Source organism: Cololabis saira, chromosome 4 (assembly GCF_033807715.1).
Source record: "Cololabis saira isolate AMF1-May2022 chromosome 4, fColSai1.1, whole genome shotgun sequence".
NCBI lineage: Eukaryota > Metazoa > Chordata > Actinopteri > Beloniformes > Belonidae > Cololabis > Cololabis saira.
Window position 1 is genome coordinate 11,993,767 of NC_084590.1, and position 14,158 is coordinate 12,007,924.

Sequence of the window (14,158 nt, forward strand, 5' to 3'; positions counted from 1 at the left end):
ATGTATGTATGACATTTTTGTTTTTGTAATTGCATTACAGAAAATCACAATATTCTAATTTTCTGAGACAGTCCTGTACAGTCTATGATGGCAAACTGTTTATGAACATTTATTTTGAAAAGCCCTAATGGAAGCAGCGTGTCTGGCGTCGTCCAGCCTGACAGAAGTCCCGTCCTTGTCATGCCTGGAGAGCCGAGCTGAGTTCACTTTGCCCCGGTGTGAGCAGAGGACTGACGAGGTCAGGACTCCTGCAGGACTGAGCAAACCCTGGAGGAGGACAGACCCGACCAGCCCTCCGGACCCCGGACCCCCATGAGCGAGCAGCGGCCGCAGCAGCATCTCTCCCCCCGCAGAGCGACATGAAGGCGGCCGGCAGGCACGGCAGCGTCACCGCGGAGCGGCTGAACGGGGACCTGAAGCGGCGGCCCAGCTACCCGGGGGAGCTGCGGGCCAAACACGCCAACATGTCCACCAAGATCTGGGTGAAGGTGGCCATGGCCATCGCGTACTTCCTGTGCGTGTCCGTGGCCGCCTTCATCCTGGTCATCTACTACGTCTTCTTCTGGACGCCGGACAGGCCCGGCAACGGCACCAGCACCGAGGCTCCCAACTGCACCCAGTGCTCCAGGCTGGGATGACTGACCAGCACACACACACTCATACATGCACACACATGCACACACATGCACACACATGCACACACATGCACACACACACATGCATACACATGCACACACATGCACCTTTCACCTGACAGGAGACGTCAGAGGTGGATGCAGGGAGAGGATGGAGCAGGGACCTGACTGGGGATGAGGAGGCAGGAGCATCATGATGCGGGATCTCCATCTCCATCCAACCCCCCCATTTCTGTGTTTTTAAGCCTTCTACTTCCACACGGGACACAAACAAACTCACTTTCCTGCAGGATGATGTCGCTCTCTGCTCTGATTCAGCGATGGGATCATGTGGATGCTTTTATCTCGTTGGACGGATTCTGATCCACGGACGGAGCTCCTGGGCACAGACATGCAAAGCACCCCCCAACTCTTCCTCCTCCCCCCCTCCCCGGGGACACCGGGTGACATTTAGCAACCAGAACCTCCTGGAGCCGGCCGACTCTCAGAGACGCTGCAGCGACAGCAGCCTGAGCAGGTATCGGGTCACAACCACAGCACAATGGAAATCTAAAACAGTCTAATTGTACTGCACAGAGCGGAAGTGGTGCTGCGATCAGTCCAGTTAGTTATTGTATTCCTGTAACAACCTATAAAAAATTACATATGCATCTGTTTTTTCTATCAAATCTGACATCCTCGGCCGCTTTTCCATCTCTTTGACACATCTGAAGCCATATGAATGAGAAAGTGACTTGAAAATACACAATTAAGAAGGACAACTCCTTTACTTCAGAGGCCACAACATCACGTCACAGCAAAGACTTCCTACCCGACCTTTAAAAGACCCGGAAATGGACTTTAACTGAATAAAATCATACTCTGGAGCAGCATCTATGCCCAGTTTGGCCCTCAGTCATCCATCCAAGCTTTACCCCGTCCAAGCATCCTCCCACCGAAGCCCCCAAGAGGACGTCCACCTCTCCGCACCACCGGAGACGTCTTTCTCAACACATGCCTGCAGCAGAGGGATGGACTTTTCCTCTTCTTCTTTTTCTTTCTCTGCCAAAGCAGGGTGTTGTTTTTCTTCAGGTACCCGAAGGAACTGAAAACGACCCTGTGACGTAGCGGACGTAGCCAGAACGATCACCTCCAGTAGCTGTGTATGAAATGCAACGCGGCCACTCAGTGTACTCTCAGTCGTGGCAGCAGTTTAACCTTTTTCTTAGCCGCCTCACGGCGTCACGTTCGTACCTCTCCCGGACGACACGGGTTGTTCACTTGATAATCTAGGCTGCACTCCCTAAACCTACTAGACTGTTTTATTTACTGTTAACTAATGATAAACTATGCATTTATTCCAGTGTGTGTGCGTGAGTGTGTCGTTATTGTCACCGGTTGACGTCAGCCGAGGGCTGCTTTTAACCCGAGACGCTTAGAAATGACCTCTTTCCAACAAATCTGGGCTCTCAGATGCTTCAGATTACACGTCTGCTCAGCTTTACACTCCAGCTCCACTGATATTCACTTTGTAAAAACAAAAAAACTGGGTATCGAGGAGAAATTTCTTACATGTTTTATCCCTGTTTTGGGTCAGATTTCTGCTTATTTTGATCTCCCTGCGTCCGATTTGGTTAGTTTCATTCCGAATTTGTCTCTTGTGTTGTCGTTTATTCAGGATAATAGTGCACAGTTCATTTGGGATTTTGGGATAAACCTACAGAGTGATACGTCTGAAGACTTTAATTAATAAAAGCTTTACGGAGCCTTTAATTTTGAATAGAGCCACAATGAAGAAGGATGTGAACTGTTATTGGTTGCCATGGATTCTACGCAGGGCGGCATTTTCAAGTTTTAAAAGTAATATTAACTTTATTTAATCCTGTTAAACGACTGGCGCTATTTTTCCCTGGTTATTATGAGCTTTACGCTTTAATACCAAACAAATGTTCACAGTTCCCTTTTAAACGGTCACTTTACTTTCTGTTGTAAAGGGGTGGAGTCAGCCACTTTACTTGACTCCACCCCTCTTACCTCAACCCCCCCATCAAACAATTAAGATCAGGCTGTAAATATGTTTATTTCTGCTCTGAAGTTGGACACTGTGACATGGGAGTCAGCGGAGAGCCTCTAGTGGTCAGTCGAGGAACTGCAGCGGATCGTAGTTCCGGATGAGACTCGATCCAAAAGTTCGATGGTTGGCGCCTGGTCCAAAGAAAACCTCAGAGAAACGGCAAACGGGGCCAGCTGTTAAGGCAGGTGGAGACAAATATTGCTCAGCTGTGGTTTTAGATCATTATTTACCTGACGTCTCTTATGATTCGAGCACCGAAGAGCTACAGAGTCATTTTTAACACCTTTTATATTCACAAACACTTCAAATGATTGACTACCGCTGAAACAGTCCACTGGGGCGAGAGAGCAAAAGCTGGGAGAGAGAGAGAGAGGGGAAAGGTGCCTGGTCATGAATAAATGACTTTTACAGTATTTATACTCAAATAGGAAGAAAAGAGCTTTCCAAAAGCAGAGCAGCAATCTGTGGAAGTTTTTCTGCTAAATTCAGCAAAAACCTTTTGTTAGACTTACATGGAAATAATATCTTTGGTTTTATTGTGTTTAGATTGCTTCCTCTATAAAGGAGAAGGCTGATTCGACTTATCTGTCGACTGTAAGACCCACCAACATCTGTTCCACTCACTTCCTCATCTAATTTCACACTCGTACACATATGGATCTATATGTAACTATATAAAGATCGGGTGACCGTCGGGGGGGGGGGGGGGGTTGCTGGGGAGCCGCAAGTTCAATGTTTACGAAGTCGATGCAGGATACAGATGGAAGGTTGTAAAGTAGAGTTTTAACATATATGCTGATGAACTGATGAACACTTTTACGACTGGATATTTTTGTGTGTAAACTTTCTGATGAAACACCGGTAACATCTATGTTTTCAGTATATAAGCCCAGTTCAATTCAATTTTAATTATATAGCCGTTATTGCAATACAAATTGTCTCTAGGAGCTTTTCAGAGACTCACAATTCAACCCCCCGAGCAATTATTACACAAACAACGGCAGGTAAAAACTCCAAAATTTTAAGCCAAACAGAGAAACTACAGAGACATATTGTGTACAGAGAGATAGTTGAAGCCTGGATGAGATGGAGAGATGGAGAGATGGAGAGATGGAGAGATGGTCAGAGGGTCAGAGGTTGAGACTGCAGCTCCTGAGGCTCCGGCCTGCAGACATGCCCAGAAGAGAAACGGAGGGGGCAGACCAGCACAACAAACTACAAGAACAATGGACGACAATGATGGTTATGAGATACTTCTAATTAATAACTGAGAAAGGAAAGAGAAGGAGGGGTGATGGGAACCGCTCAGTAGATCATGTCGGAGTCCCCTCGCAGCGTAGCTCTATAGCAGCAGATCTACGATGAAGCTGTTTCAGACCAGCTGCTCTAGTCTGGTCCTGCAGCTGCAGCTACGACTACTGGCCCTAACACACTACACTAACTAGAGGATTACTAACACTAACTAGAGGTTTACTGAACACTAACTAGAGGTTTACTAAACACTAACTAGAGCCTTTACTAAACACTGACTAGAGGTTTACTGAACACTAACTAGAGGTTTACTAACCCTAACTAGAGGATTACTAAACACTAACTAGAGGTTTACTAAACATTAACTAGAGGTTTACTAACACTAACTAGAGGTTTACTAACACTAACTAGAGGTTTACTAAACACTAACTAGAGGATTACTAAACACTAACTAGAGGTTTACTAAACACTAACTAGAGGATTACTAAACACTAACTAGAGGCTTTACTAAACACTAACTAGAGGTTTACTAAACATTAACTAGAGGTTTACTAACACTAACTAGAGGTTTACTAACCCTAACTAGAGGATTACTAACACTAACTAGAGGTTTACTAAACACTAACTAGAGGATTACTAAACACTAACTAGAGGTTTACTAAACACTAACTAGAGGATTACTAAACACTAACTAGAGGCTTTACTAAACACTAACTAGAGGTTTACTAAACACTAACTAGAGGCTTTACTAAACACTAACTAGAGCTTTACTAAACACTAACTAGAGGTTTACTAAACATCAACTAGAGGTTTACTAAATACTAACTAGAGGTTTACTAAACACTAACTAGAGCCTTTACTAAACACTAACTAGAGGTTTACTAAACACTAACTAGATCTTTACTGAACACTAACTAGAGGTTTATTAACACTAACTAGATCTTTACTAAACACTAACTAGAGGTTTACTAAACACTAACTAGAGGTTTACTAAACACTAACTAGAGCTTTACTGAACACTAACTAGAGCTTTACTAAACACTAACTAGATCTTTACTAAACACTAACTAGATCTTTACTAAACACTAACTAGAGGTTTACTAAACACTAACTAGATCTTTACTAAACACTAACTAGAGGTTTACTAAACACTAACTAGATCTTTACTAAACACTAACTAGAGACTTTACTTAACACTAACTAGATCTTTACTAAACACTAACTAGAGGTTTACTAAACACTAACTAGATCTTTACTAAACATTAACTAGAGGTTTACTAAACACTAACTAGATCTTTACTAAACACTAACTAGAGGTTTACTAAACACTAACTAGAGCCTTTACTAAACACTAACTAGAGACTTTACTTAACACTAACTAGATCTTTACTAAACACTAACTAGAGGTTTACTAAACACTAACTAGATCTTTACTAAACATTAACTAGAGGTTTACTAAACACTAACTAGAGGCTTTACTTTTTACTAAACACTAACTAGAGCATTTACTAAACACTAACTAAAGCATTTACTAAACACTAACTAAAGCATTTACTAAACACTAACTAGAGGTTTACTAAACAGAAAGGTTTGAAGTTTGGTTTTAAAGGTGGAGGTGGCGTCAGCCTCCTGAACCCAAACTGGAAGTTGTTTCCATAGTAACGGTTCCTGGTAGCAGAAGACCCGTCCTCCAGATCTACATTTGGATCCTCTAGAAACTACGAGTAAACCTGCACTCTCAGAACGGAGAGCTCTGTTAGGAACATGAGGAACTATCAGGCCTTGTAGATAACATGGAACTAAGCCGTTTAGGACTTTATACTTTATATATAAGTAATTTTGAACTGGATTCTAAGTTTCACGGGGAGCCAATGGAGGAACAATAACCTCAGTTTTATATGAATTTAGGAGTAAAACTTTTGTGGACATCCAGTCATTTATAGCAATAACACAGCTGCGCCTCTAGTGGCGTGAAATGGTATTGCAAGACTCGTTGACCCATCCACGCAGTTTGTCGGTGGTTCTTTTGTTAGCACAGCGCCCCCCTGTGGTCAGGAGTTGTATTTTTACACGCCACGGACTGGCTTTGGTTAAAGATGATTATGTGATCAAGACATTTTTTTACTACGTTCGCTGGCTTTTACTCCAGATTAAAACAGGAGGAACGGGCCACTGAATAGAGAGATGTGCTTCCCTGAGGTTGCTGCCGTCACCTGCCACCCACTCCGAACACGTCATCAGACGGTGCTGCAGGGATTTGACCTTAAACACTATTCCTAACAGCTCAGACCAGAACTGTGTGGCTGGCCGACCCCTCGTGAACCCTCTTCATCTGCCAGTTGAGTTATTCCTGCGGTGGCCTGAAGAGGATGTTTGCATGACTCACCGCAGCCATCCAGCGAAAAACCTCTCTGCTGCGGTTTCCACCTCTCCATCAGTCCTGTGTTTCCTCCTCCGCCTCCTCCTGGGTGGAGAATCATTCAAGGCACTCGCTCATCATTCATTTATGCTGATTTTAATCCTCTGCTGCTGAAAATAGGAGCTGAGCTCCCCACAATACTTAAAGGTGGTTTTTACTGAATGATTTCGGAGTCTGGTTCTTAAAATCGGCCTCTTCTTGTTACACAATGCTGCTCATGCAATAATCTTCACTCCAGCACGCTGGACTCAGTGATTAAGGGAAGTTACACTGCACCAAGTGTTAGGTATCGGTTTTTGTGTTTGGAACCCCAGAATGCAGAAACAAAGTCAGTTTTGACGTGTTTATTGGTAAAACACAGCGTTTCCAAAAACGGAGAACAAGGCAGGTGAAGGTGGCGGAGGACAGGGCTGAGCACGGGTAGACGCTGAAGCACATGCAGAGTGATCAGGCACGGCAGAGAGGCAAACCGGTATCTGCACAAAATCCCAGGTCATGGTTAAGAGTGATGACTAAACACAAAAGTCACTGGAAACTGAAGCCACTATCATACCGGTTGCGACGGAATAATCTGGCACAGGCGTGGTGTCTTGGCCAGGCTTTATAGAGTGTCTTGGATGAGAACCAGGTGTGCTCATTGAGCATGGCTGTCCACGCCCTCCGCTGCAAATGCTGCCAGGGAGAGAGAAAGGGGTGGGGGGGGACAAAGAAAAACAGCCTTCCAAACTCAAACCAAACACCAACACAATGTAGCCATGACACCAAGCTTTGCAGAGCTGGGACAGGTTTGAAGGTGGATTAGATGAGTCCTTTTAAAAGGCATATAATATATGTCTTTTCAGTGATTATGTTCATTATTTCCTAAAGATGGGGTCTGAGGGGTCTCCCGTAGAGGTCTGGAGGATCTCCTGTAGAGATCTGGACAAGGGCGTAACCATGGTTGGGAGACACTGCTCTAGCTTCATATGATACCAGTCTCTTTACTTCAAGCTAACTCAGCTATCTCAACTAACAAACTGAGCCCTTTTTAACGAGTTAAATATTTCAAATTAATTCAAATATTAACACACTCAGTTTGACAACATCACTCCTCTTTAGCTATGTAGTTGCTTACTGTCTGAAAAAAACGTCGTATGTCCTGCTTTTTCCGCTTTTTCGGTAACGAAGGACTCATTGCTCCCTCCATGGTTTCACACAACGCTGTCTATTGTTTGGCGGTCGGAGCCGGTGCTTCAAACCGAGCCGCCGTTACATGGACGCAACCAAGTGTACAATTGGGAGGGGGGTGGTCACACACTTTAGTTTTCCTTATAAACGGAAATAAATTGATCGGTAAATTATCGAAAATAACAAGAGACGGACTGTTGAGCAGGTTTCATAAAATTAGGAAATATTTAACAAATTTGTACATAATATTATTGGGGGGGACGGATTGGTATTTTCCCAGTATTGGGGGGGACACGACCCCCCCAAAGAATGCGTGGTTACGCCCATGGATCTGGAGGATCTCCTGTAGAGGTCTGGAGGATCTCCTGTAGAGGTCGGAGGATCTCCTTTAGAGGTCTGGAGGATCTCCTGTAGAGGTCGGAGGATCTCCTTTAGAGGTCTGGAGGATCTCCTGTAGAGGTCGGAGGATCTCCTGTAGAGGTCTGGAGGATCTCCTTTAGAGGTCTGGAGGATCTCCTGTAGAGGTCGGAGGATCTCCTGTAGAGGTCTAAGGATCTCCTGTAGAGGTCTAAGGATCTCCTGTAGAGGTCTAAGGATCTTCTGTAGAGGTCGGAGGATCTCCTGTAGAGGTCGGAGGATCTCCTTTAGAGGTCTGGAGGATCTCCTTTAGAGGTCTGGAGGATCTCCTTTAGAGGTCTGGAGGATCTCCTTTAGAGGTCTGGAGGATCTCCTGTAGAGGTCTAAGGATCTCCTGTAGAGGTCTGGAGGATCTCCTGTAGAGGTCTAAGGATCTTCTGTAGAGGTCTAAGGATCTCCTGTAGAGGTCTAAGGATCTCCTGTAGAGGTCTAAGGATCTTCTGTAGAGGTCTAAGGATCTCCTGTAGAGGTCTGGAGGATCTCCTTTAGAGGTCTGGAGGATCTCCTTTAGAGGTCTGGAGGATCTCCTGTAGAGGTCTGGAGGATCTCCTTTAGAGGTCTGGAGGATCTCTTGTAGCGTCTGTGTTCCAGCAGATATGAGTGTTGTGAAGACGATGTTCAGGGTTGTCGATGATCTTCATTTCATGAAGGATCCTCCTTCAATCATCTCCAGAGGATCCAGAACAGATCCAGTCTTATTCATCAGTTTGTCCAGTTTCTTCAAGTCTCTGGTTCTGATGCTGCTCCCCAACAGACGACTCAGATGTGACTGAACTCTCCACAACAGACTGATAGAAGATATTCAACATCTTCCAGCTTCCTTGAGAGGTAAAGTCTGCTCTGTCCTTCCTTATAAACAGCACCAGTGTTGTTTCTCCAGTCCAGTCGAGGTATTTATACTCCTCCACCACCTCCACCTCTTCTCCCATTATGGAAAAACCATTTAACCTAATCCTGGCTCTGCTAGAACCCTCAATCATCTCCTTTGTCTGGTTCACTTTCAAGATGAGATGATTGATTCCACACATGCCACAAAACGGTCCACCAGTTCCCTGTTCTCAGTTCTCACCCCTTCCATTCTGCAAAAATTATGTGCAATTAGACATATTTAAGTGTACAGTATATAAGGGAGGAGCCCAACCTTTGACCTCCAATCCCTTAAACAGCTGCAATTTAATTTAATTTAATTTAATTTAATTTAATTTAATTTAATTTAATTTAATTTAATTTAATTTAATTTAATTTAATTTAATTTAATTTAATTTAATTAGCAGAGGCCACATAACTATGATGAGGTCTTGTTATGAACAAAGGAAACCTGGTAATTAATATTTTGGTTGAGAAACTATATCAGAAACTAGAAGTAAACAGAGTAAACAAGTGAGGCAAGCTCTAAAACTGAAAGAAGAAGTAAAGCTGACAGTTTTGCAAAAGAAAATCAAAATCAAAGTGATAACATAAGTGAGGTTGACCAGACTCGCTCCCTCCTCCTCCTCCTCCTCCTCCTCATTCTCCTGTGTTGAAGACTTTACTGACATCTTCTGTGAGCTTTACTGTTTTAATTTTGACTAAAAGTCACAGAGCAGCTGATGTGTGCATTTTTATCACTATCCTGTCTATCCTGAATCTGCGTTATGACTCTTAAACCCAGTCAGCGTGTCTCTATTCTGCCGAGCTAATCTCATGCACGTGCACTATAGCTATTAGATGCAGAGACCCAAAGGTACGGCTGAGGTGAGTGAGCGGGTGTGAGGGCCTCGGGGAGTCTAAAACGAGTGAACCAACGCAAAGCTGCTCTCCATTCCAGACCTGCAACGTGATGGGAATAAGTTTCAGGCTTCCTCCTAAACATCACGCTGGAGAGAAGCTCAAGCTCGGCAGCAGAGGTGAATTTACCTGTGATGCCTTTATTTGACTGTATAAAACTGAAAGATTTCCTCCTTCATTATTAATTTATTATTATTGTTATCATTACTACTAAAAATGAAAAAAAAAACAGTGAATAAATAACAGATTACAACATCAGCTGGTTCCTCAGGAATTAAAGCCACTATATGTAACAATACCACTTCTGGCCACATGTGGGGAGCACATCACCAGAAGGTTCGCGTTCAGGTGTGACGCGGAAAATGATCCAATTTTCCTTCATTCACTTCACTTTCAAAAGAAAAAAACAATATATAGTGACTAATCCATCCATCCTTCCAGGGAAACCCAGATTTCGCTCCCCACAGCTAGGGCTGTGCGATTAATCGATTTTAAATCTAAATCGGATTTATTAATCAAAATCGATGTTAAAAAAGGAAAATCGGAAAATCGATTTTCCTTTTTTGCAGCTGGCTGCATTACAGACAGATCTCGTCTAGTCATCTATGTTTGGTCAAGAAAATTGTAAATGTTGTCACTTTACTAAACTCAAGGAGGATTTACAGTATCTTTCAATTGCACTTCATTCCCAATAGGGAAATTTGTTTGCTATTTTTCTTTAAAAATAAAGATAAAATATTTTAAACAATTTATTCCATTATATTAAATATATATATATATTTTTCTTTTGTAGTTTTACCAAAAAAATCGAAATCGAAATCGAAAATCGGGTTTTCAGAGAAAAAAATCGGGATTTTATTTTTGTCCAAAATCGCCCAGCCCTACCCACAGCTAGTGACTGTAAACGAGGACAGGAACAGAGACCAACAGGTAAATCCACAGCTTTGCCCTTCGGCTCAGCTCCTTCCCCGCAGCGATCCGCCTGTCAATCTCACACTGGATTCGTCCCTCACTCGTGAGCAACACTCTAAGATACTTGAACTCCTCCACTTGGTTCATTTCTATCGTAAATTATGTACCAAGCCTCTAAAAAGGTTGAAAATCACGGGTCTCTCTCCAAACTCCCTTTTGTTTATTTAATTAGTGAAATAGTTTGAAAACAGCTTCTACACCAGAACAACACTCTGTGGGATGATGATGGTTCTGGTTCAAATGCCCTGACATCTTCAGCCAGCGGAGCCCTAGTCGAGCATTTCATCAACAGAAATGTAGTAGTTCCAGTTCCTGTTGCTTTGCATTTCATTGTTTTGAATCACGCATTGAGAAGTGACCTCCTAATGTTGCACAAAACAGGCTTGATACCGCTTTTACTTGCTTGACATCACAAGTGATATTTCTCGGTGCAAATAAGGCTGATAAATGTCTGATCTTATAGCTCAACGGTTCCCATTTTCGGGCAGTAAAACCTAGAATTCGAGAGGTCAGGCTGTATTTCACAGCACAGTCTCTCCCTTGTCCTCACTGCCTCTGCTCCACACACTTGACCCGCTGCTAAATTAATTAGCCATCCGGCGACCGCTGGGAAGACTGATGGTGAAGCCCGGCTCTGTGCGATCCACTCTGGGCCCTTATTACTTCTAAGAAAGCAGGAAGCCGGCGAGGCTGGGCAGCGAAGTGCTGAGCTGTGGAGGAGTGTAATTGAGCGGTTTCATCCAGCATGACTCACGTCTTAATGGCAGTCCTTTAACTGGACATCCTCAAGTTATTTTCTGTCTGCTTGCAAGGCTGGAGCCGTCAGGGACTCCGTCTACTTGGTTTTTATTCAGAAGTGAAACTGTAGTTATATCAGTCAGTTGACAGATGGTGTCAGAGGTGCATAAGAACATGAGCAGAAGACACCAGATAAAAAAAAAAGGTGGTAATGAAAGCTTTTCCAGTAAAAGTGAAGAATTAAAAAAGATAGGATCCAACATTATAGACAGTCTTTCTAGGCACCATATGCATGAAAAGAGGGCTGCAGAAATGGGTCCCACAATGAGGTCCACAGGGAAATGCGTGCTGGGGTATTTGTTGGTTTGGGAACTGCAGTGGGGGTCTGAAGTGCAGTTTGTGTAATTGACCACTAGATGTCGCTGTTGTATTAAATGCGACGCCTTCTAAACTGAGTCTTGTGTCTCATCCATGTTGTTGAAAGTCAAAAAAATAAGTCAAGTATTTTAATTCTTACATAGTTTCTAAAACTTTCATATGCTTCAAATATCTAAAATCATATATATGTTTAAAAAAAAAAAAAAAAAGCTTCATACAATCAGGGGCGTCAATTGGGTAGGGCAAGGTATGGCAGCCGCCACACCTATTATTCTATTACTTAATACACATAGAATAACTACAAATGCAAATCAGAACAACATGATCGATTTCACTAGTTATTATACACTGCAAAAACTCAAAATCTTAACAAGAATATTTGTCTTATTTCTAGTTAAAATGTCAAATTTTTAGTAAAAAAAAATTTAATTACATTTAAAACAAGAGTCATCACCAGAAAAATAACTTATTTGACCATTTTCACCTGTTTCAAGTACATTTTCACTTAAAATAAGTGGAACTTTTTTTTTTGCTTGTAATGAGAAGATAAATCTTGTTCCACTGGCAGATTTTTCTACTTATTTTAAGTGAAAATTTACTTGAAACAGGTGAAAATGGTCAAATAAGTTATTTTTCTGGTGATGACTCTTGTTTTAAGTGTAATGAGATTTTTTTTACTAAAAATGAGACATTTTAACTAGAAATAAGACAAATATTCCTGGTAAGATTTTGAGTTTTTGCAGTGAGCGAGACTGCATTTGAAAAAGTTCAAATTTTCTTGACCACACAGATAAGCTACATAGCAGACTTCTGTGATGAATATTTGCTGGACGTGTTGATTGATACTCTAGTTAAGTTCTGTGACTCGTAACCTTGCCATACCTTAGCTTCCACTGAATTGACGCCACTGCATACAATGATGAGAAAACTGGCTTATAGGCTTCTGGCCTGTTATTGCTGGAACCTCTGCTGAGTATTGAGAAAAAGAAAAAAAAATCTAAAATTAAATGTGACTTAATTATTTATATGTTTTGTGTCTATTTTTTTAATAACTATTTATGTCTTGTGTTTATACCCTTATAATGTAAAGTATGTCTCATTTTGAATGTGATGCCCAGTTTTGCATAACCACAATACCTGCTGCACAACCATCCATCCATCAATTATCTAACACAGTTATGATTTATCAAGACCAGTCACTGAAATCAGGGGCCTTTCACCTTACGGGGGTCCAGGGCAGATGTCTCTTCTTAATCTAAATGTCATCTTCTTATTGTGGTGGTTTGGTTGTTGGCACTCCTGCCCCAGAAATAAAAGTTATCTTGCCTCCTGAAAGATATGAATAACTTTCAAGGGTTTTTTATTGAGCGACCTGAATTTCAGTGCTTTCGAAGCCGTTTCAGAGCTTCGCTGTCTCGGAAATATCAGAAGTCTTTGTCATATCGCCAGTTTCCTGTCTTAAGCTCACATAAATGCTGTGTCAGCACCTGAACCATAGGTCATTGTCTTCGTCCTCAGCCAGCAGCTCCTTCAGGGTGGGGTGCAGCTCCAGCTCAGTCTGAGGTCATAAACAGCATAATGGCAGCTGTTAGTGACAGACGTTCATGAGGTCTCTGTGACAGAAGCATCTCTAACGTCTTTGCTCTCTCCTCATGCAGCACAGTCCTGCTTGGCATCATTAATCCCCTTATAATGTCTCTATAAAATGTTACTAGCTGCTTTAAACTACTCATGAATGTTCTTGTTTTGTGCGCCCAGTTTCTTCTGGATGACGCCCTTCATATCATCTTTATGACTTGTAGGATTCTGGTCCTCTTCATCCTCTCCTCTCTTCTACCTCCACCCTTCTTCTGTTATCCTGTTGCTTTTCACAGAGGATGTGGTCCTTCCTGTTTGCCACTCCTCCGTCGAACAGGACAGACAAGGAAGGGGCTACTGAAATGTGTCCCTCAGCCGTCTCTCCTGATTAACGAGTCCAGCCTTTTCTTCTTCGCTGTTTCCCACTGGTTTGAAGGACAATGAACCTTAACCTCTGCGTTCATTTTGATTCTTTTACCTTGAATGTGAAAAAAGAACATCAAACACGAAACCCGGCCGTCATGACGTTATGAACACATATAAATGTGGTTCAGCATCAGAGCTTCTCTGTGTTTTCAGGCAGCCAGCTGGCCTGGAAACACACTGAGCGTGTTTGTGCAAGAACATGTGCTCGGGGTGGAGTCGCTCTGTCATGGGATTTAATAACAAACTCATTAAATGGATTCCCAGGCAGCGACATCGGATCTCATCTAACGCTACTTACGAACCGCTGTCTTTAAATCTTGAGAAAGCTAATGAGAAACACAATGCTTCAGAATCAGA

General features: G+C 42.6%; 1 protein-coding gene across 1 annotated transcript; it reads left to right on the top strand.

The window, feature by feature from the left end:
* The first annotated feature begins 217 nt into the window (after nt 1–217).
* On the top strand, nt 218–1,977 carry LOC133442249 (putative transmembrane protein INAFM2). Its single transcript, XM_061720208.1, has one exon. It carries the CDS (start codon nt 360–362, stop codon nt 636–638), a length of 279 nt encoding a protein of 92 aa, XP_061576192.1. The 5' UTR covers nt 218–359; the 3' UTR covers nt 639–1,977.
* Nucleotides 1,978–14,158: the final 12,181 nt, after the last annotated feature.